Raw genomic sequence first — 25,121 nt, forward strand, 5'->3', positions numbered from 1 at the left:
AAGCACAAGACTGTCCTAGTCCGCACGAACAACATGACAGCCATGTATTACATTAACAAACAAGGAGGCACACATTCTTTGCAGCTGTGCCAGCTCACACAAAACATTTGGAGATGGGCCATTCCACAAAACATATACCTTCTGGCAGAACATCTTCCAGGAGTTCACAATCAGATTGCGGATCTGCTAAGTTGACAGACAGCAGATACACGAATGAGAACTTCATCACCAAGTTCTTCAACCATTTTTCCAAAGCTGGGGTCAACCAGACATAGATCTGTTCGCCACACACGCAAATACAAAATGCCCAACCTTCGCTGCCAGGTTTCCACACCCGTTGTCCAAAAGCAATGCGATATGGAAGAACTGGTCAGGCAGATTTGTGTATGCTTTTCCGCCACTCCCACTGATTCCCCGAGTAGTACGCAACTCAGACAACAGTCTCTCAAAATGATCTTGGTGGCTCCCACATGGGCACCCCAACCATGGTTCACAACACTGCTGGAACTGTCAATAGTTCCACATCAAAAACTGCGCCTCTCCCCAACATTGCTAACGCAGAACCATGGAGAGATAATGCATCCCGATCCAGGTCAACTGAATCTAGCGATCTGGCTCCTGAAGTCCTAGAGTTAGGTTATCTTAACCTTCCGCCAGACTGTATGAACATCATTAAAGAAGCCAGACGACCTACTACTAGAGCTTGCTATGCAATAAAATGGAAAAGATTTGGCATCTACTGCAATAACAAGAACATTGATCCGCTGGATGCTTCAATCCAGGACATCATTTGCTATTTACTACACTTAAAAAGATGTAATCTAGCATATTCATCCATACGATTACATCTAGTGGCACTTGCTGCTTATTTACAAAACAGACAACACTTGTCATTATTTACAGTACCTGCAATTAAAGCCTTTATGGAGGGCCTTAAAAGAATAATTCCTCCCAGACTGCCACCCTCTCCGGTGTAGAATTTAAACATTGACTCATGGGTCCCCCATTTGTACCTCTACATAAATGTGAACTTCAGTTCCTCACATGGAAAGTAGATTTCCTTGTCGCAATTACCTCTCTCAGAAGGGTAAGTGAGATCCTGGCTTTAACCGTACAAGAACCATTCTTACAAATACATCGTAACAAATTGGTTCTCAGAACAAATCCAAAATTCCTTCCCAAAGTAATCTCTGCTTTTCATCTTAACCAATCAGTTGAATTACCGGTGTTTTTCCAAAACCCAGACTCTGTTGCAGAAAGAGCTCTACACACACTTTGTCAAAAGAGCCCTACTTTATTACATTGACAGGACTAAGCTCTTTCGAAAGACAAAACAACTGTTTGTAGCCTTCTCCCCAACTCATAAGGGTAACCCCATCTCCAAAGCTGGGATCGCTAGGTGGATAGTAAAATGTTTTCAAATATGCTACCAAAAAGCTCAACGCACATTAACAATTCCCCCTAGGGCGCATTCAACATGCAAACTAGGGGCTTCCATGGCATTCTTGGGAAACATTTTCTTAGATGACATATGTGAAGCAGCAACATGGTCTACACCACACACCTTCACCAAACACTATTATGTTGACGTGCAGGCTAAGTAACAAGCTTCAGTAGGCCAGGCTGTTCTTAAAACACATTTACAAACTACTGCAACAGATACATGTGACCACCGCTAGGGGAGACGCTGCTGTACAGTCTATGCATAGTGTGCAATCTGCAGCTCATATGCTTAGAATGAAAAATGCTACTTACCAGTATGCATCTGTTCTTGGCATGTAGAGCTGGAGAGTTGTACACGCCCTCCTGCCTCCCGAGAACCTGTACCTGTTCCAGTATTATCTTAATTAGATACATTCACATGGACCTCTCTTACTTCTTACTGACTCCATCATTTCCCATCATGGCGAAAAACAATCTGAGGTTGGAGTCGATGCCCATGCGCATTATCGTTCAAGGGAGGAGTCACCCAACAAAGTGCAAGCATCTGAGCCCAACACCAGATGGCGATCTATGCATAGTGTACACCTCTGCAGCTCTACATGCCAAGAACAGATGTATACTGGTAAGTAGCATTTTCCTTTTCTCCTTAGGATAACAATGACTGTTTTTCTATGAAAAATTTCCAAGTGTGGAGTGGGAAAATCTAAAGATATTCTTTAAAATTGTATTAACTAACAAAAACTGTTTTACTTACCTGTTTACAGGAAATGTTCCAGTGTAGTATCCAGGTACACTACACGGTGTGAGAAAAGTAATCTCAAAAGTAACTTGCCTGTAATTTTGCTTAAAAAGCCTATATAAAGTATATGTACTATATTTCCAAAGCAGTGCATTCTCAGCACCAGTACTGTAATCCAAACAAAGTGCATATACAATTACAATTCAAACTGTTTACAAAATGCATTACTACTGTAAAGTATTTATTGCTTACCTGTGCCAGGCTTGCTTGTTTCTAGAAAATAAAATAATTAAAATATTTTTATACAAAAACAATTGGTCTGAAGTTCAGTCTTTGAGTGTGTGAATTCATTTGCTGACTGAGTGTGTACAACAAATGCTTAACTCTGTCCTCTGATAAAGCCTTCCTGATCGACCACACTACCACAAATAGAGAGAAAGGTTCTATCTAACTTTAACCACTGCCTACCTTTGGGGTTCCACTGGACTCTGTGCACACTATACCTCGCTTTGGTATGGTATATACAGAGCCAGCTTCCTACACTGACTCAATCTGGGAGACCGAATGGTAGTGCTGTATTTGAAGGAAGCCTATTTCCATCCTGTCTGCCCACAGACGTTACCTGTGGTTCATGGCTGGCTACGAGCACTTTGCATTGCTGTGATACTCTTTGGCCTTACCAGAGCGTCTTGGTGTCTCCCAAGGTGATGGTGGAGGCTGCACCACATCTGCGGAGGTCAGGGGTTCGAGGCTTCCCCTATCTCTCTGACTGGCTGTTAAAGGTGGGCTCACTCCAGGCAGTCATCTCCTACCGCCAGAATAAGGTGAACCACCTGCACTCACTGAGGTTTACAGTCAACATGCTTAAGTCCCACCTGAGTCCCTCTCAGACATTTCTTCATCTGAGCAGTTCTAGACCTGTCCTCCCGAATGGATGATGTTTCAGCCTCTATCCTGAATTTCGATGATACTGACTCTGAGGCTATTGGACCTCATGGCCTCCTGCATCCTGCTGGCGATACATGCCCGTTGCCATATGCAGGCTCTGCAGTGGAACCCGAAGTCCCAGTGGGCGCAGCATCAGGGGAATCTCTCTGACAAGCAAAAAACCTGTAGTGGTGGTTGACACTGCGATTAGGTCAGTGGCAGACCCCTCTCCCTTCTCCAAACAAACCTGACTGTAGCAACAGACTCATCACTCCTGGGCTGGGACAAGAATCTGGGAGAGGTGGAGATCAGTGGACTCTGGTCTTTGACGGAGCCCCAGCTTTGCCTCAACTATACTAAGGGTAGTCTGACTGGCATTAAAAGCCTTTCTTTCTTTGATAAAGGGAAGGCTAGTGCAGGTGTTTATGGACAAGACTAAAGTCATGTGGTACTTTAATAAACAGGATGGGGTAGGGTCGTGGACCCTGTGTCAAGAGGCACTGTGTCTCTGGACATTGCTGGAAGGTCAGGGCACTTCCCTGGTGGTTTAATGTCTGACGTGCCAGTGCGGACAAACTCAGCTGTTGATGCCTAGCAGATCACGAATGCAGTCTCCATCCTGAGGTGGTGCAAGGTCTTTTCCTATACTGAGGAGAACCGTGGTTAGATCTGATCATCACTGCTAAGAACGTTCAATGGCAGCCATTCTGCATGCTGCAGTTTCCATGGTGAAACTCACTCAGTGACACTGTTAGTCTCAGGCCTTCTATACGCCTTTCGGGCGATACCATTCGTGCTCAGAGGTCTCAAGAAAATCAGAAATTACCTGGCTCAAGCCATTCTTGTGGCCCTGGAGCGGGCATGTAGAGTTTGGTATGCCAAGCTCCTCAACATGCGCCTCGGTCCTCCAATCATGCTGCCTCTTCGGGAGGATCTTCTGTCTCAGCAGAAGGGCAGGGTCTTTCATCTGGACTTGCGCACACTCCGCCTTTGTGCTTGGAGATTGAGCGGCAGCAGTTGACAGTTTCCCAACTTCCTCCCGAAGTCTGTGATTTTATTGTGGCAGCCTGGCATCCCTTGACCAAGACAGTATAGGCCTACTGTTGGGATACATTTGTGGCATGGTGTGCCTCCAGGAGTGTTGATCTCGCGCACCATCCCCCCCACCACCGACGCCCCCATCTTGCATCCTTATCCCAGGTTTTGTTCATTCTTTCTCTGGCCCAGCAGGTCTCTGCTGTGGGCACTGTCAAAGGTTACCTGTCCCCATATCAACTTTCTTGCCGTTGACAGACCAACCTTCTTGGTTAAAGTCACCCGTTGTAATGTTTTATATAGGGACTCAACATCTGTTTAGGAAAGTAGGATCTGCTTCTATGATTACCCCACTTTTTGCTTGATGTGATGCTGTTTTTGACTAGTCTGACTGGGATCCTGCGAATCAGGACACCAGACTATCTGCTTTGTCCCTAAACTGTTCTGTTAGTACCTAGGTACAATCCCAGATTGGATACTGGGGTACCCGTATCAGTCCCTAGTATATGGTACCCATGTACCCAGGGCATAGGTACCCCGAGGTCTCCTATGGGCTGACGCATGCATTATGCCACCCATGAGTGACCATGCAAAATGGAACTACAGGCCTGCCATTGCAGCCTGTGTAAGTCGATGCTTGCCCCACTTACTAAAGATATAGGTTTCCTAAGTCACCCCTATAGCAGGCCTTTGCAATCATGAAAGCAAGGTGCTTGGTTCCAAGTGAGTGTGTGCCCCTTGCAGCCTATGGAGTCCATTCTCCTGTGTTGTCAGTGAAGCAGCCATTTACTATATAGAGGGGCAACCACGTAATTACGCGATGACCATCTAGAAAACAGCTGCAACAAATCCGATCATGTTTGGTATCAAACATTTTTGAATCATACCCCCACACTGTAAACGGTGTGGGAGGTATGATCCCAAGCACTGGAAGAGCCCTCTGTTAGGCTCTGTTTTCCCAGTGCCAGCCTTCTAGCCCCAGACAGCACAGAATGGTTGCTGCCGACCTGAGACGCATTTCTCCCCTCCTGCCGCTAAGTCAAGCTCGAGCAGAGTAAGGTGAATAGTTGTCATCCTGTCACCGGGAGGTGTGACCACCTCACAGACCGGATTTGTTGTATTGGCACTGGGTGGGTGTTCTTGCCAGTGCCAGAAAGTCTGCATGAGGGGCACACTTAGTCTCCCCATGCATAATCCAGTTCAAACCACTTCTGGGAGCCGTTGGTTCCTGCTCTAGCATGAAACTGGACAAAGAAGAAGGGAGTAATCCCCTGTCCAGACACTCCCCTGGGAGGGTCCCCTAAATCTTCCCAACCCTTTCCTTAGGGTACCTAAGGGCGTACCTGTGTGTAGGTCCCTAGATTCGTCATGGGATATGATTCAGATCAGACACCACTTCTACTTCTATTGTCTGGGTTCCCTGGACGTTGTCTGGGCCTGACTTTGTCTCCCTTCGAGTCTGCTGCATCATCTGTGCCTGTGCACTATACAGGAACCTTCCAAGGCCTGTGAAGCATAAAAATGACTGTTAAAGGAATCTCCCTTGAAGTGAAGGAGTTACTCCCCTGCATTTGCAAGCACCGCAACTACGTCAGCCATCCTGCTGATCCTGAGCTTCTCCGGACTCCAAACACAGGTGGTGGTTTTCCACATCCCCCGAGGCCTGCCCTGCCCTCTCGCCAAGTTTGAGGTCAGTATCCATGGTGGGGGTTGCAATAACCGGACCACTGTGCACCGCGTCAACTTTCCAAGGAGATATTTGGGCTCCAAATAGCCCCAACCTCGAGCACCTCCAGTGACAAGAATCTTCAGCCACACCACATTGTGGGTTGTTTCTTTTGGTGAGCTGCTTGAGGTCCTCTCGCTACTCTTGTGCCTGTAGCCTGTGGGTCCCCTCGAGGGTCACACTTGCTTCTTTTGGGCTCCCCTGATTGCTCGGGGCCTGTCTAGACTCCCCTGCTGGTGGTGAGTCCCCTGGACCTTGCTGGTCCCGACGTTGCTCCTTCTTTGATTCCTGCGTTGGTTGCATATGCCAAGGCTTGTTGGTGCTCCCTCCAGACACCGACCCTCAGCACTCGACATCCTATGTGTGACAGCTCGTGCACAGCTCCTGGTCGTCCTCAGCGTCGCCTGGTCCTCACAGCTGCAGAGTCCACGTCCTCGTCATCCATCCTGCAAAACCCGACATCGGAGGTCATTCGTCTTCCAAGTCTCCTGGTCACTCCTGAGTGGCATAGACTCTGTCCCCTCTGCTTACAGGTACCTCTCATCAAGAATCCATCCTCTGTTTCCACCGGACACTTCTTCCTTCTTCCACAGTGGCACTTTACTGAAGTCCTCTATTGGGTTTGACGGCGGTTTCCGACACTACTTCACACATATGTACCTGGCTTCCCTGGTGTAGATAACGTGGATACTAGGGTATCCACGGGTGGGCTGGCTCACCAACCTTCTGTCTTCCACTGGTTTTCTTCAGGGTCCACTGAGAAGTGTCCTTAATCTTTAAAAATCCTACTGTGACTTGCAAATAGAGTTGTACAGAGCACGCAGTTGTGTTTCCACACTACGCATGCTCTCCGTGGAGGTCCCCATCTACTCATCTTGGGGTCCCAGCACTTCTAAGTCCTCTCGACCCTGTCTTGCTCCGATTCGTGGTTCTTATACCACTTTCTTAGTATATGGTGTGCCTGCCCCACCCCACCACCACCGTGGTGAAGTACCATAAAAAATAACATAAAGGACTATACCTACCAATAGTCCTAATACTATTACCAAATAATCGGTCAGTTGCAAGTGAAGAAGGATCAATCATTTATTAAGCAAAAGACTCTATAGAGGAACGTCTCTGACCCTCACCCATCAGGTGCGCAGAGAAGACTGCTGGCTTACAGTCAAAACCAAACATATATACTTTCAGTTTAAAACACATGAAGTCACAGTAAATGGAAAAACACCACTCGGCCCTTGGGCCCCATGGAAGGACCATATATGGCACACATGATTGGTTCAAAGCTTTACTATCTATTACTGGGAGGGTCAGGAGGGTGACTCCCTTTCGTCCTGGTGCCTGGGAGTGTAGGCATGGCACCTCCAGGGATGCGCTTATCGCACCCAAAGCCAGATGCGATCTTGAGTCCCAGGACAGAGGGAAAACAGTTAACCTTCAGCCGCTCTCAATAACTCAAATGTTCTGGAACTTGACAACTACTGGAGAATTACACGTGATCACAGCTTGTGTTCTGACACGGAGGAAAGAAGATGGCGTCTGTATGGTTCTCGGCCTGCTCCATTGGTATGGAACATAATGCTAAAAAGAAACCTTTTCCTACTGGCTAAAGCATATATGGGTTATGTTGTGCTCCTCTTAAGCAGAGGGGATATATAGATACATCATGCTAACAATATATATGTCCGATACTCCCCGTATATATGCAAATTCTAATTTGTATCCCTCATTGGTCCACTGTGCAGTTTCTGCTATTTACTGTATTTCTTTGCTATAAAGTATTGTGTGCATTGTGTTTATCTCCATGTTGGAGATATTGGAATGTACTGGAGAGTATGTTTATAATAAATACATATTTTTATAAATACTTGGTCTGGTTCTTTTCACTTAATCTATACTATAAGGTGCATTCTGGTAAAACAAGCTGCTTTACACTCCTTCTGGACTAAGCCTGAAGGCTGCTCACCACAGCTACCACTTAGAGAGCTTTCGAAGGTTGTCTAAGACCTCCTGGACTAGTGCAAGGTGCCCACTTACATTAGTGGACATCACATACCATGCCAGCCTCTCACAATCTGTTTTCACAACTCATTAGTATGCCATATTGGAAACTCAATCTAATCTTGACATTCGGGCCTCCACATAACGGTCTACTCCATTTACTCACCAATAAAACTGCTTTTGTGGTGGCCATACCATCGGACAGTAGGGTCAGTGAGCGTCCTTCTTACACAACATTCTACCCAGACAAACTTGTACCGGTGGTGACACTTTTACTTGTGGGCCAACATATCAGTTTGCCTGCATTCTTTGACCACCTCACCCTTTCAAAGAGGAGGGACTCCTCTGAATGGTCCCAAAAAGTGTGTTCTCATTCTATATTGATCATAACAGAGAGTTCCGGCTGGGCGTTCAACTTTTTGTTGGGTACATTAGGGCTAAGAAAAGGAATGCTGTGCAGAAACGGACCATCTCACGATAGATATTGTTCTACATCAAAATCTGCTACCCTGATGGCTGGCACGCTTATTCCACTAGAGCATAGGCTGGAACCGCCGTGTTGGCTCTTGTAGTCCCTGTTCTGGACATCTATCAGGCAGCAACCTGGGTGTCTCTGCACATGTCATCAAACACTACTGCCTAGACCGTCTGGTCCATTATGGCGGGCACTTTGCCTGTTCAGTCCTCAAGGACTTCCTGGTCGACAGCGGTTTGCAGACCCACCTCCTCAGAGGTATTACTCGGGTATCTATTCTAAGGTAAGAAATCAGAAGCTGGAAGTCTCTTTCAGATAGACAAGTTACTTACCTTCTATAACACCTTACTTGGTAAAGACTCTATCTAGCCTCATATTCCTTAGCGACCCTCCCATCTTCCATGCTCGGATAGCGGATTTCTTTGCAAACAGTACCCTTATTGGGTCCTTAATTTTGCACTCTTATATCAGCGACCCTGATGACGCTGCGCTTCTGACGTGGAAAAGTTGTGAAAAATAACTGATGTGAATGCACTGGGGTGGCGCCTATATAGGCACTTAGCACGTTGTTTCCGACACGGAACAGAACAAAGCCACCTACTGGTGTGCAGAGGTACTGCTCAAGAAGTTTCTATATTCAGTCTGACTCCTGGGGATACTTCCAGTGTAGGGAATCTGCAGTCTCTACCAGATAAGGCGTTACCGAAGGCTTGGTAGAAAGCCATCTAACTATCTTTAACCAGGAACAAAGGAATCATTTGAACCATAGCAGAGGAAACCTAACCATTAACCATCCCTTGCTACCAAAAACGGTCAGCACTTTTTATATCAAAAGGGCAGATTAATAGATTGGGCTTGGTGTGAGTCTGAAGAAGCGAGCCCTAAACCCAAATTACAGGAATTATAGGTTATGTAAAACCCGTCCTCATCAGAATCACTTGAATATGAGTTCTTGTTTTTAATTTTTTTGTTACTTATTTGTCATTATATAATTTTTTTTGTCTGTTTGTTTAACAATTGCAGGAATTACTCCCTCTCCTACCATGTCCTCTGTCCATGCTTTCGTTTGCACTCGCCTGTTAGGAGCCATCCAATGACTCACTGTTTTTATATCTTGACCCTTCAACGTTTTCATTTGGCATAAAATCCCATTCATTCAATGCCTCGAAGTATGAAGGTCTAGTTTGTGGTTTCGCCTCATAGATCGCACACTTCAAAATGCTCAGTATGTCTCATGTTAGAAGTACCATTCAAAGGAAATTGCATGTTTATCAGCAGTAATCTTGTGCCATTCATGTAACCAGGGACAAGTATCAAAAACCCAAATTTATCAACATATAATGAGCAGGTGAACCCGCAGGTGCGGTTTCCTCCTCTTCATGAACTTGAACTATGGACGTTTTGAGTTCTGCACCCATTTTAATCAAGTTAGGTCGAGCAACACAAGCAGCTAACCAATCACAATTCAACTTCAAAGCGAGACTTGGAACACAAACCAATAATCCAATAACAAAGAAACTTTGTCTAATGCAATTTGTGAAAGGAATCAAACTCACTACAAACAAAGGGAAATTCTAAAACAAGATAGCTCACACTAAGAAAAACTTCCGACCAGTTTCATATCTACGTCTATTTCCTATCCACTAAGAAATGACCAACACAACTGTAATTAGTTCAAACGCAACTAGACTACTAGGGGCTTGCAAAAGATTTTTGGCTTGTCAATGCATGCCTTCAGGAAGCAACCAACTTGAATAATTATAATAATTGAATAATTATATCTCGTTCTTGGATTACATCAAAACACAAAATTCCAACAAACGCTATTCAGAATGATTTTAGAAACAAACATTTATAATGCAATATACATTTGAACTTCAACACAATTAGTGTGCAATGCATGTGCGGCACATGAACAAGTTAGCCACTTCACATCCACGCATTGCTTAACAAACCACTCAGCAAAGCACCTCAGTTGACACACGTTGCAAGACATCAACTCACTGAGTCGATACTTTTACGCAAGACAAGAAGGCTTGTCTTATTATACTCATGTAATGATCACTACAGCCCGGACCTAGTAGATCCATGCGATTCTGGGACTAAGGAAAGTTTGCATTGAGAGAACTCGGGTGGAGGGCCTTCTAACTATCTCTAAGCAGGGCAGAGGAATCATTTGAACCACAACAGAGGAAACCTAGCCATTAACCATTCTCTGCTACCAAAAACGGTCAGCAGTTTTTATACCGTAAGGGCAGGTTCATGGATTGGGCTAGGTGTGAGTCTTTAAAGAAGAGAGCCCTAATCACAAATTACTGGAAACCCCAGAGGTACCAACATTTGAAAATCCACGCACTATAATCCACACAAGAGGAAATTTCAAGGTGTAAATCTCAAAGGGTTATAGAATGTAAGAATCACTACAGAAGGCAAAAAGATATGGTTAGTCAATTCAAAATAATGCAAAATGTAAAATAGCATTGGCAGTGTATGCTAAGCCTTAACCTATTCTGCTCTCTAAGAAGATCAGGAAGGAACCTGGCTCATTTCCCAAGTGATTCGTTTTGTACATGTTTAGACAGAGAAACTTTGCAGTCACTATAGTGTGACAAAGTTGCATCTCAACCAGTAAGTAACTAGAAAACGCATAAAAGGGTATTGTCGACTTTTCCTCTACATCTAATGAATACACTATACCATGACTTACACAGAAAAGAATACCACATTCGGAGTATAAGAAGCACTTCTTTTCAGCTGAATGCAGTAGACTTGCTTTTGTAAATAATTGTAAATGCGTCCTTTCCATGATCTCTGAGAACAGAAATCATTGCATTTGATAAATGTTACAGAGCAAGCAAGACCATGAAACGAACTGAATTTCATACTGTTATATAAACAATGAAGGTCACAATCAAGCTCTGCCATGCACACGTAGGGAGGGGAAGAGGAGTTGAGTCAAGCATACAAACCACAAGCATTAAAAAAAATTTAAACTGGAAATCACGTATATCAAGCTAACAGGACTTCATTATATTGAGCACAGTAACATATTGCGTCTCTCCAGTACTAATTTACTGAATTTGGTTCCACATTGGAGTTGCCTTGGCAGGATAAGTATCTGAAGTGACTGCAAGATGACCGACCCTTGGAGTACTGCAAAGCAATAAAAACAAAATGGGCACAAGAGACCCTGAATCTAACATAGGCTGTGAAAGAGGCCATCCTCCCTGTCCCTTCCTTCAGCCCTACATGAATTTTCGCTTTTGTTATTACTGCCAATGGCTGTCTTAATTCCACTTACGTGCTTTTGCTTGTTTGGTCTGCAGCTTGCCCAGAAATATTGTGGCCATGGACAACTTGTGCAAACTCTTAACAGGACATATTTGTCAGAATGCTGCTCACACACCCAGGACTATAGTTTAGCTTGCTATCCAGGAGGCCCAATTAGGTATCTGCGTTTAAATAGCTGTATTCTCAGACTCTGCTGCTGCTTGTTTGTTTTTAAATCTGGATTAATTCCTGGATCGTTTGTATTGGTGACATTTTCTTTCCTGGACCCTGCAACCCAATCCACTGCACATAATGAAAGTTTAAACGTCAGCTAGTTTGGATGCATCATGCTCACTCCTCAGAGAATTGATTATATTCAAATCATATTTTGTTTTCAATCATCTGATTCTCCTTAAGTCTCTCCTGTCATGATGATAACCCACAGATATTTTCATTAGGTTGTGTTTTTAAAGTGGAGTATATAATATAGGTCTTTATGCTGTCCCCAAATATGACAGTAGCTTTTTCCCAGGATTTAGTCACAGTTGCAGGCTGTTTCCACTTACGACTGTCGCTTCCCCAATTAACTCTGTGCAAATCTTGCAGGCACTTGGTAAAAATTCCTTAGGCTTAATTAATGATTTACAGAATAAGTAACCTTTCTGAACATATTATAACGAAAATAACTGAAATGCAAGTAAAGCATTCGGTATTTCGGTTTAGCTCTCATCTGTTCTGAAAGTGCTGGAGTCCCCATCTTCCTACACTGTTTGAATGTCTATTGATCGTTCATAATTTTTTTTGCATTGTTTAATGTATTTTTCTATCCCTTTATTTTTTCCCCAGCAATGTTGTTGAAAAGTGTGTCACGCATGCATCTCGTGCAGAGAGGGCTTTGCTAATAGACGAGGTTTGCTGCCAGAATGATGGCCCTCATAGTGCCTTATACACCATGATGAAAGACCAGTATGCAAACTATGTAGTCCAGAAGATGATTGATATGGCTGAACCTGCTCAACGAAAGATTATCATGCATAAGGTAACCAAAGAAAAATTATTTGAAATTTTGTAAGCAAGCAATATACACATTGGAAATGGTCATTTTTCAAAATTCTGATTTGTTGTTACTTCACATCATGGTGCCACCCCAACAGAAATGTATTAATAACGTTAACAATATTAAACCCTTGGGTGCGAGTTGCCTAAAATCCTTTCAAGTGCAAGATGTTTAAGTGAAATCTATTATTTGGTTATTGATGAATGCTTAAATACCTTGCATCTACTTCTGAAACCTGACTTGGTGAAACAGCAGTCCTGTTTTAAACTAGACAATCACTTAAAATTAAAAATGTGTTCAATTTAAACAATTAAATATAGTATAAATGCACCTGGAACCCTCAAGGCAAAAGAGAAAGGCCAAGAAACGCTTGGCCTCGAGGCTGAGTGCAAGGAGATGGGTTACACCAGGAGTCAGATTGAAAGAAATGCCCAGGACAGCTGGAGAGTCCTGTTTGTAGGCCTATACCCCAGGAGGGGTAGTATGCATACGTAGTAGTGAGTAATTATACATTCTTAAATTAGAATTGCTAATAGTGTATCATTTGATATGTTTTTGACACACAGAAAATGTTATGCTAGATTATAGTATCTATGTCAATCACAAAAATGCAGGATGTATTACCAAATACGGTCCTATCATTATTTCTGACTTTTTGTTGGAACAAAACAATTCTATAATCCTGGCAGATTTCAATCTGTGATTGCAACTAAAAAATCTAACAAATCAAGAAATATAAAAGATAACTTGCATTCCCTTCATTTCAGACAATTGGTAGATGCCCCCTCTCACTTGGCTAGTCCTTCCCATGATCTCATATTCTAATCAGACCAGTTTGAGACTGTAGCTTATTACCTCATCATGTTGCCTTGGTAGACCACGTAGTAATCGCCATTTCAAATCCAATACTAGTTTGCCAGACTCTTAAAATGCCACAAGTAGCAAGCATTAATATGACTGATCCTGGTTAAAAAGTTGGTTTATTTAGCAATTTTTCCTCAAGTCTTTTCAGCCTTCAAAATTGCATTCGACCAAAACGAGGCTTTGCAGCATGAACCAATTCAAGTTACCCAAGCTGTGCATAGTTCAGCTATGTAGCGGTTGGGCTTTGAAAAATATCAAAGTTTAAAAAAAAAATTTAAAAAGCTTTCTTCACATCTCCCATAGTCTAAGCCTTTGAGGCATGAGGACTTCAATAGTATTTTATTAGATTAATGGTTTTAGTTGGTTCCTATTATTCCCTATTTACAGAGCGGACCCTATATGGAGGTTTTTGTTTGTTTATACAGTAGTTTTGTAAGATTTTATTTTGCTGTATGTATTTTTAGCAATGCATTTTTATCTTTTCAAAGCTTGCACTTAAAAAAGTTGCTGTATTTTAATTTAGATACGTTTGCAAGTGTAATTAAAATAAGAGATGATTTGTGGATGTTTTATTTCTTTATGTGCTTTTATGGCCAACTTAGGCCGAGTAAAGAATTGACTTCATTGGTAAGTACACTATGCCCCATCATATGATCACTATCGAATTGGGAAGCAATGTCCTAATCAGGATTAAAAATGAAAGTTTTTTTGTAATTATTTTACTGAAAACAGAGATTCGCCATGCACCCAGTTAATACAATGTCACTGGTGATGAATGATGAGGATTGAATAGGCACCTAAGATCAAGGTCAGGGCTTTGACGATCTGTCACAAACTTTACGCATTGTGGGCTAGGGTTGCTTAAGATGACCTAAATTGTTGATTTCTGTGCTTTTAAAAAAATTATTTTACCTTTTCAGCGTTTGATACAACGCCTTTTAGTTTCCTGCATATTGGTAACCCTGGGTAGACTTGCACCAAAGTATGTAAAATGTGTATTTTGGAAGGTGGCTTATTAGGACAGGTAGGTAGGTACCTACGCTTAATTATAACCCACAATCACAAATAAGGTAAAGCCAAGTTCTCAGTAAATTAATCAGTGCTCAACCCTTGGTAGCTTTGGCTTAGAGCAGACAGGCTTAATTTAGGAGACAGGTGTGTAAAGTATTTTAAAAACACCAATAAAAAAACAACACACAAAAAGAATCCAACACCAATTTATAAAAAAAGAAAATATTGTTATGATTAAAATTACACCAAAATGACAAAAACCAATGTATGAATCCAGAGATATGATTTTTTAAAGAATAAACACTATCTAGTGCTTAAAAGCCAAAAGCGCCAACTTTGGACAGCTGGTCACACTTGACCAGGACAAAGTCACAGTATCTGAAAGAGACACGTTAGTATTAGATTCCTTACCTTAGAATATCCCCAGGCGTCAGACTGGATCCGGGAAAATTTTGCGTAGCAGTACCCTTGCGCGTCGGTAGGCGTCGTCTGCGGGTCCGTCGTGGGCGCCGTGATGACGTCGTCGGAGTACTTAGACGCCGCCTCCGCGTGCTGACGTCAGTTCTTCTTTTTTCCGCGCCAGCAAGCGCAGATCTGGAAAAAGCAGTAACCCTAGTCATTTTTTACTAACTTTTTTGATCCTTTTTTGATCCTGTTTCGAGTCTTTACGACTCCGATCGGTGCCTTAGGGATGCCCGGGTTCAAGCCTTGTGATGATTGCGACCAGCTGATGTTGGTCACGGATCCTCACCGCGTCTGCTTGTCGTGTCTGGGCGTCGACCACGACGACAAGGCCTGCTCCGACTGTCGGGCCCTCTCTTCGAAAGCCAGGCGGGAGCGGTCCCGTAGGCGCCTCGAACTCCGACAGTCGGTCCCGCGCCGTGAGAGGTCCCGTTCCCACGGGAGGTCGAGGGACAGGTCGCAGGCCCGGAGCCACCACAGCTCCGAGGGTAGGCCTCACTCCTCCGGGTCGAAGTCGTCGTCAGGTAAGAGGCACAAGAAGTCCAAGCGGCGTCATCGCTCCTCGGACTCCCCCCGACGCTCGCACGATGCGGCCGGGGGCTCGGGTGACACCGCCCACGCGGCTCCGTCGGGGCCGCGGGCGCCGCGTCCGGCTCCATACCCTCCGGTCCCTGGGCTGAACGCGTCGGAGGAGATCGAGCGCTTCCTCATGGCCATGAGGAACCTCTCTCCTCCGACGGGTTCCGCGGCGCCTCCGGGCCCAGCGGACCCGTCTGGGAGTCCTAGCAGGTCGGCGCCTCCGGCCCCGATGCTGTCGGGTGCTTCGGTCCCGACGCCGCCGGCGCCTTCGGGCCCGGCGCCACAGCTCCCTGTTATCCCGACGCCACCGGCGCCTTCGGGCCCGGCGCCGAGGGGCCCAGTTGTTCCGCCGCCGCCGGCGCCTTCTGGCCCGGCGCCGCTGGCCCCCCTTCGGGATCTGGTTCGTCGCCGGTGGGTCTTACGACCTCCCCGGCGTCGGACCCTCAGGTGTCCCCTCCGGCGCCGGCCCTATCCCCATTCCTGTTCAGCCGTCGGGACGGCCCCGCTGGGCGCCGCTCCAGACGTCCTTTGGTGATTTTCACTTTTACGAACAGGCCCCATTGATTGAAGACCCTGAATCTCAGGAGATGGGTGAGGAGGAGGACTGGGAGGGGTCTGAGGACCCTCTGACCAGGGAGTGTCAGTCTCATGAGGACTGGTCAGGAGACCGTGGGGATGCCAGTGGCCTGGACACCTCTCCAGACACTGGCTTTGTCTCCCCTCCTACCGTGGCTTCGGAGGAGGGGGCAACTTATAGTGTGGTGCTGATGAGGGCTGCCAAGGCCTTGGGCCTTGAGCTCCCCGTCGCGGCCGTAAGGACTAATCTCCTCACTGAGGTCCTTAAACCGCAGTCAAGCTCGGCTGAGCCTCTGGTGCCCTTTAATGAGGCCTTGACTGACGTTCTTTTGGGCACTTGGTCCAAGCCCGCTACGGTTTCGCCCGTAGATAGGAACGTGGCCAGACGCCACCGCCCAGCCCGACCCATGTTTCCTGTCCACCCACCCCACCCCTGAGAGCCTGGTCATCCAGGCCTCCAATTCCCAAACCGCATTCCCGTCAGCCCCGCCGGATCGGGAATCCAAGAGGTATGACCAGTATGGGAAGAAGATCTTCTCATCCCTGAGCCTCGGCCTGCGGTCTTCCAACACCGCCTGCCTCTTGGGACGTTACACCCACTCAGTGTGGGATAAGGTCGCGGAAGTGCTGCCAGAGTGTCCGTTCGAGGTACGGGCCAAACTCGGCCAAGCCCTTGTGGAAGGCCGGGATGCAGCGAAATATTCGATTAGGTGTGGGCTGGATACCACCGACTCGCTAGGCAGAGCGATGGCAACGACGGTGGCGGTCAGACGCCACGCCTGGCTGAGGTCCGCCAACTTCTCGGCAGATGTCCAGAACACTCTTATGGACATGCCGTTCGATGGCCGTCGCCTCTTTGGCGACAAGGCAGACCACGCGCTTGAGCGTTTTAAGGACTCCAGGGCTACGGCCAAGTCCTTAGGCCTTTCGGGCCAGCGCCAGCAACCGGCTGCCTATCACTCCTTTCGTGGCCACGGAAGGGGTGCGCCCACGCGCGCCGCCAGCCACGCACCGCAGGGCAATACCCAACGCGGTGGCGGCCGTGGGAACCGCCGTCCGGGCGGTCGGGGACAACGGCGAGGTCAGTCCACACCTTCCCCCGCAGCATCCGCCTCAAAACCCTCCTAGTCCGTGCTTTCAGGCCCATGTGACGCCAGTTGGAGGCAGGGTTCGCCATCACCACCTCCACTTGCGCACCGTCACTTCGGACAGGTGGGGGCTACTCCCTCCCCTTCGAGGCGACTCCTCCAGCCATGCCACCGCAGAACCACCGTGTATCGGGGGATCACTTGCGACTTCTGCAGGAGGAAGTTACGGCCCTCTTGGCCAAGGGGGCCATCGAGCGCGTTCCTGGGCCAGAAGTAGGGTGTGGTTGCTACTCCCACTACTTCCTGGTACCCAAGAAGGGCAAAGGGGGCCTACGCCCTATCTTGGATCTACAGAACGTCAACGGCTTCCTCCGGAAGGAGAAGTTCAAGATGCTGACACTGGCTCAGGTTCTTGCTGCCCTGGACCCAGGAGACTGGATGGTAGCGTTGGACTTGCGGGACGCTTATTTTCATATCCCCGTCCTGCCTGCCCACCGGCGCTACCTGCGGTTCATGGTGGGCCACGAGCACTTTCAGTTTACCGTGCTCCCCTTCGGCCTTACCAGCGCCCCACGGGTGTTCACGAAAGTGATGGCGGTGGTCGCAGCTCATCTGCGTCGGTTAGGGGTTTCAGACTTCCCCTACCTCGACGACTGGTTGTTGAAGGCGGGCTCGCCCCAAACAGTCGTCAGCCACCTTCAGACGACGGCAGACCTCCTGCACCAGCTGGGGTTTTCCATCAATGTGCCGAAGTCACACCTGTGTCCCTCCCAGAAGCTCCTCTTCATCGGAGCGGTTCTGGACTCGGCGCGATTTCGGGTTTACCCACCCGAACAGCGGGTCCGGGATATTCAGGCTCTGATTCCCATCTTTCAGCCGTTATCCCGGGTCTCGGTCAGGTTGACGCTGCGGCTTCTGGGGCTGATGGCCTCCTGCATCCTACTGGTGCATCACGCCAGGTGGCGGATGCGGGCTCTGCAGTGGGACCTGAAGTTTCAGTGGGCCCAGCATCAGGGCAACCTATCCGACCACGTCCTGATCTCGGAGGGCACTGCGAGACAGCTGCAGTGGTGGCTTACGGACCGCGATTGGGTCAGCGGCAGATCCCTCTCCCTACCCCAACCGGAGCACGTAGTTGTGACGGACGCGTCCCTCCAGGGCTTGGGAGGCCACATGGGAGAGGCGGAGATCAGAGGCCTCTGGTCTCCGGCGGAGGCCCGGCTCCACATCAACCTGTTGGAGCTCAGGGCGATTCATCTGGCACTGAAGGCATTCCTCCCCTCTGTACGAGGGAGTGTAGTGCAGGTGTTCACGGACAACACCACCGCCATGTGGTACTGCAACAAACAGGGCGGTGTGGGGTCGTGGATCCTTTGTCAAGAGGCTCTTCGCCTTTGGCAATGGCTGGAACGCCAGGGCGTGACCCTGGTGGCTCAACACCTGGCAGGTTCTCTGAACGCCAGGGCGGACGAGCTCAGCCGTCGGTGCATGATGGATCACGAATGGCGTCTGAACTCGGACGTGGCGCAAGGCCTCTTTCAGCGATGGGGAGAGCCTTGGTTAGATCTATTCGCCACCGAAGAGAACGCGCACTGTCATCAGTTCTGCGCGTTGGAATTTCCAAGGCGGCACTCGCTCGGAGACGCTTTTCGGCGCGAGTGGAGTTGCGGTCTGTTGTACGCCTTTCCGCCAATACCACTTCTGCCCAGAGTGCTGAAGAAGATCAAGCGCGACCGGGCCCAAGTCATCCTTGTGGCTCCGGACTGGGCTCGAAGGTACTGGTATCCAGAGCTACTCAGTCTGTCAGTCGATCCCCCGGTTCGTCTGCCTCTTCAGGAGGACCTTCTGTCGCAGCAGCAGGGGACGGTCCTCCACCCGAACCTGTCCAGTCTCCACCTCCATGCTTGGAGATTGAGCGGCGACAGTTGAGGCCATTTGACTTGCCTCCTGAAGTCTGTAACATCATTCTGGCAGCCAGGCGTCCCTCCACAAAGTCGGTATACGCCTGCAGGTGGAACAGATTTGTGGCATGGTGCACAGCAAAGGCTGTGGATCCTCTTTCTGCCCCTCTTTCTGAGGTTCTTCTCTTCCTTCTTTCTCTTGCCCAGCAGGGCTCTGCTCTGGGCACTATCAAGGGCTACCTTTCTGCCCTTTCAGCCTTTCTCAGGCTACCTGATCAGCCTTCTTTGTTCAAGTCCCCTATTGTAAACAGATTTCTTAAAGGCATCACACACACGTTTCCTCCTGTTCCGTTTGTGATGCCTCAGTGGGACTTGAACCTGTTCTTAACATTCCTGATGTGCGCTCCCTTTGAGCCACTTCACAACTGTCCTCTTCGCCTTCTGACTTTGAAGACTGCTTTCCTGGTTGCCATCACCTCTGCCAGGAGAGTGAGTGAGCTCCAGGCTCTATCTTCTAAACCTCCTTTCCTCTCTGTCCATCCGGACAAGGTCGTTCTGAGGACTCGTCCTTCTTTCCTGCCCAAGGTGGTCACGGCCTTTCACATCGGGCAGTCTATCACTTTGCCAACCTTCTTTCCGCCACCGCATCCCTCTAAAGAGGAAGAGCGGCTCCATCGTCTGGACCCAAAACGTGCGCTCTCATTCTATTTGGATCGCACACGCCAGTTCCGGGTGGATGACCAACTCTTTGTTGGTTACGTGGGCGCTAAGAAGGGGAAAGCGGTACACAAAAGGACCATCTCCCGGTGGATCATCTTGTGTATCCAGGCATGCTACTCCTTGGCTATGAAGGAGCCCCCTGCTGGATTGCGGGCTCATTCCACCCGTGCCACGGCTACTACCACTGCCCTGGGCAGGGGTGTGCCCTTACCAGACATCTGTCAGGCAGCTACGTGGGCATCGCTGCACACGTTTGCTAGACACTACTGCCTGGACAGCCAAGTCCGGAGGGATGGCTTCTTTGGCCGTTCCGTCCTCCAGGACTTTCTGGTGTGAGTATTGGTTCGCAGACCCACCACCGGGGTTGGTATTGCTGGGGTATCTATTCTAAGGTAAGGAATCTAATACTAACGTGTCTCTTTCAGATGCACAAGTTACTACTTGTGTAACGATATATCTGTAAGAGACATTAGTTAGTATTAGATTCCTTACCGACCCACCCATCCTCCCCGTTCTGCGAACCGATACCTAGGGTTAGGGTTGTCACCTTCAGGGCCCTAGTTTCACTGGCACCAGTGTTGGTTTTTGGCATAGCTCTGCGTTTCTGGCGTGGAAAAGCTGTGTCTAAGAACTGACGTCAGCACGCGGAGGCGGCGTCTAAGTACTCCGACGACGTCATCACGGCGCCCACGACGCCGACGACGGACGCGGAGCCGCAGACGACGCCTACCGACGCGCAAGGGTACTGCTACGCAAAATTTTCCGGATCCAGTCTGACGCCTGGGGATATTCTAAGGTAAGGAATCTAATACTAACTAATGTCTCTTACAGATATATCGTTACACAAGTAGTAACTTGTGCTTTAGGCCGACTGCGATGGGGCGCGGGTTGAGTACAGTGAGCAGTAGGGCCCAGTCAGGTTTTTACCTTCAGACTCAATCAGGATTTTGTGTAGCGCTGCTGTAAGAAACTGGCTCTATATATACTGCACCCAAGTGAGGTACAGTGTGTATAGAGTCCAAGGTTCTCCAGAGGTTAAAGTTAAATAAAACCTTACTCTCTAAAGTGGTAGCTTGGTAGAGCAGTAAGGCAGTATCAGAGGGCCGTGTTAAGCATTTGATATACACACTCGGACAGCAAATGAATTCACACACCCAAGAACTGAACTCTAGGCCAATTGTTTTTGTATAAAAAAATATACTGTTTTATTTCTAGAACCAAGCAAGCCTGGTACAGGTAAGCATAAAAATACTTATCATTTGTAAATTACATGTATGAACACAGTTCAAAATTACAGTGTAACTTGTACTGGTGTTGGTTACAGTTTTTAGTAAGCAGTTTGCAACACATTGCAGGTATAGTACATTCGAATGAATGGGCTTTTTAAGTAAAATGCAGTTAATTACTTTTCAGATTACTTTTGCTAACACAGGACTGGATCCTAGATTCAGCCCTGGGACATTTCCTGAAAACAGGTGAATATATGCGTTTTAGTTAGAGGTACGAATTTTTAAATAATGTTATTGCATTTCAAAAGTTGACACTTTGAAACGTTTTCACATAGAATCACCAATATTATCCTAAGGGAGGAAATTCACTTAGCAGGTAAGTTATGTTATCGATACTTTTTCTTACTCAGTGCTGGATACCTAGATTCAGCACTGGGACATTTCCTGAAAACAGTTGAGAAAATGCGTTTTGATTATTCGGCTAATTTTTAAGGAATATTTGTAGTTTTCAAAAGTCGACATTTAGAAAATTCTTGGGAGAAAAGGTGTCAATGTTATTCTACGAGGAAAAAGAGGTTATCTGTTTCCAGGTAGGTAATCGGTCTTTGCAGTTTCGATCCTGGGGTTAGACTCCGGGGTCTTCCAGGGTCAGTGATCCACTGTTGTTGCACCCTCAGCGCCACTAGGGCGGCCGGGTGCAGTGTTGAGGCCCATTGTTATCCTATTAAGGATAGGGGGTCTCTGGTTGGTGGCTGCTGGCTAGCAGACCACGGGGTTGTGGGAGCAAAGCTCATAGGGTTAAGCTCAGGGCAAGCTGCTGACCAAATTAGCACCAGTGGGGTGCTGTTTTGAGGTCGAGTGCCCTGTTGATTTCAATGGAGATTCTCCGGGACAAAGAAACACTGCAGGCTCAGGACGAGGATCTTCCTGGAGCGACCAACACTTCGAGGGGTAAGTAGGGATGTAGAGGGTTGGTTAGGCACTGCTGGGTTGGGCACACAAGGCCGTGGGGCGTCAGTTGCAGGGGTGCCTTGGGACGTCAGATTTTCATACCCGCTCTGGTCACGGTGGGGGGGTCCTCTGGATTGAGACTGCAGGCGTTGTCTAGAGGCTTGAGGCAGGTCAGGTGTCGCTGGGTCTCAGGCCAGGATTGCGGGGGGGACCTCTTCGTGGTGGTTGTTCGCTCAAATTTGAGCCAGGTTCGGCGGGTGCAGAGTGGGCTGGGTTCGCAGTTTCTGGCTGGCACCAGAAGCTGCAGTTCAAACACGTCCGGTGTTCACGGGAGAAAAAGTTTGGAAAGTGAATACAGGCAGGTCCTCCGGGGTTTTTAAGGTTGCTGGCTGCTGGACACGCCGGGGTTTCGCAAGAGCAGGTTCGAGTAGAGACAGCCCTCTAGGGCTGGGGCCAAGTCACTGGGCATCGTCCTCTTGTTAGCTTGGCACGGCTTTTCGTCCTTCTTCTCCTTCTCTTCTTGTGGTTGCTGGATGTGAGGAAGGAAGGTTCAGGGTGCCCCTAAATAGTAAATTTAGGGGTATTACAGGTAGGTAAAGGGCAGGGACCAATGGGTCCCTTAGCTGGGGTGGGTACAACCCCTATTCTGCCACTCTCCTGTGGGAGAGGGGCAGGGAACTGTCCCTGGTTGGCTGGGTCCCCCCATTCTCAAGATGGCAGGGACTCAAGTTTGTGCTTCGCCTCGCCTCCCCCACCTTAGGGGTGGAGTTGGCAGATGCGGGCACACCTCTCTTCCTCACTTTGTTTATCCCGCCGGGTCTCCTGCCCAAAGTGGGGGTAGAACCAGTGAGGATCAATTGCTGAAAGCAGCAAATGTTCTGGAGAGGCTCACAAAGGCGGCAGGCCTTTGAAGCTTCTCTTTCATGAACCCTGCCCACCCTGGGGGAGGAGGCTTGGCACCTCGTCCCAGGATGTGAATTGTTTCAGGCCCCCGGGAGCAGCAAGCTCTCGACCCAGGGGTCCAGAAACATGTTTGGTTGTGGCAGCCACTCAGTCAGGTCACTGGGAGTTGGTAGAGTTTCAGGGGGCATCTCCAAGATGCCCTCTGTCTTGCATTTTACATTAAATCCCACCCTGGCATCCGTGTGGGTTTAATGTGCTGAGAAGTTTGATACCAAACTACTCAGTCTTCAGTGCAGCCCTTTTGGTGCTGTGGAGTTCGTAATGACAACCTCCCAGCACCATATACTCTTAATTGCAGCACTGCACTTACAGTGCCCAGGAATGGACCTGGGTACTGTAGGGGTACAGGGCTCATGCACCTGTCCCCCACCCAGCTAGAGGGGTGACTGATATATGCCAAGGCAGTGTTTTGTGGGCATGGCACACAGGGATGTGTGCCATGTCGACTCTTTGTTTTGTTCTGCACCATGACGCGCAGCCTGCAAAGGCAGTGTATGTGTGTCAGGGTACAGGGCCTCTAAGGGTGGCACAATGAGTGCTGCAGCCCTTAGGAGCCTTCTCTGGTCACAGTGCCCTGGGTTCCTAGGGTACCATTTAACAGGGGCTGACCAAACCACAGCAAAGGCCTCCCTCTCAATAACACTCCAACGCTGCTCCCCGGGGGAAGCCTTCTGCTTATAATAGCAACAGGTTGTTCTTGGTCTTCATCATTTTTCTGGGATAGGACCGCTCCTATCCCTAGCTCAAAGGCATCAATCTGCACTATGAACTGCTTGGCATAATCTGAAGCTTTTAGAATTGGTGCTGAGCATTGCTTTCAGGGTGTCAAAAGCCTTTTGGCAATTAACTGTTCAGTTAACCTTCTTGGGCATTTTCTTGGAGGTGAGTTCTGTGAAGGGAGTCACAATGGACCCATACCCCTTCACAAACCTTCTGTAGTACCCAGTCAAGCCAAGGAATGCCCTGACTTGGGTCTGGTTTGTTGGAGCCCAGTCCAGGATGGCCTGGATCTTGGGCTGTACCTGGGCTCCACCAACAAAGTGGCCCAAGTACACCACAGTGCCCTGCCCTATCTGGCATTTGTATGCCTTGATAGTTAGGCCTGCAGTTTGCAGGGCTTTTAAAACCTTCCCAAGGTGGATCAGGTGATCCTGTCAGGTGGAACTAAAGACAGCAATATCATCAAGATAAGCTGCACTAAAGGACTCCAACCCAGCAAGGACTTGATTCACCAACCTCTGGAATGTGGCCAGGGCATTCTTTAAACCAAAGAGCATAACAGTGAACTGATAATGCCCATCATGTGTGGAGAATGCTATTTTCTCTTTTGCTCCTGGGGCCACACCAATCTGCCAGTACCCTGCAGTTAAGTCAAAGGTACTTTTTGGCTGTCCCCAATTTGTCTCTCAATTCATCTGCTCTTGGAATGGGGTGAGCATCTGTCTTGGGGACAGAGTTGAGTCCTCTATAGTCCACACAGAATTTTATTTCTCTTTCCACCCTGTGGATGAGGTTTGGGGACCAGAACCACTGGGCTGGCCCAGGGACTCTCAGAGGTTTCAATAACCCCGAACTCCAGCATCTTGCAGACTTCAGCTTTGATGCTTTCCTTGACTTGGTCTGACTGTGGATAGATCTTGTTTGAGACAGGTGCACTGTCAACAGTGTTCACATCCTGGGTACACCAGTTTGTCAGACCAGGGGTCAGGGAAAAGAGCCTAGCATACTGTTGCAAGACTTGCTTGCAGTCAGTCTTCTGTTGGGCAGAGAGGGTGTCTGAAAAGACAACACTATCTACTGACCCATCTTTTGGGCTGCAGGAGAGGAGATCAGGGAGAGGTTCACTCTCTGCTTCCTGTTCCTCATCAGTCACCATCAGCATGGTGATGACAGCCCTGTCATTGTAGAGCTTGAGGCGGCTCACATGGATAACCCTTTTGGGTGTCCTGCTTGTGCCCAGGTCAACTAAGTAGGTGTTCTCACCATTTTTCTCTAGGATAGGGGTAAGGGCCACTCCATCTATCCTGGAGTGCCCTTGGTGCCACTGGCTCCAAACCCCACACCAGTTGCCCAGGTTGAAATTTAACCAGTGCAGCTTTCTGGT

The 25,121-nt window shown here is 48.0% G+C and overlaps 1 protein-coding gene across 3 annotated transcripts in view; it reads left to right on the plus strand.

Moving 5' to 3' along the window:
• Positions 1-25,121, plus strand: part of PUM2 (pumilio RNA binding family member 2) — an 893,995-nt gene that overhangs the window by 812,935 nt on the left and 55,939 nt on the right. For all 3 annotated transcript variants that reach the window (XM_078647736.1, XM_078647737.1, XM_078647738.1), the window contains one exon: positions 12,463-12,655. In XM_078647736.1, the coding sequence (XP_078503862.1) occupies positions 12,463-12,655 (193 nt within the window). The remainder of the gene's footprint in view (positions 1-12,462; positions 12,656-25,121) is intronic.

The sequence above is a fragment of the Lissotriton helveticus genome, chromosome 6 (assembly GCF_964261635.1).
Source record: "Lissotriton helveticus chromosome 6, aLisHel1.1, whole genome shotgun sequence".
NCBI lineage: Eukaryota > Metazoa > Chordata > Amphibia > Caudata > Salamandridae > Lissotriton > Lissotriton helveticus.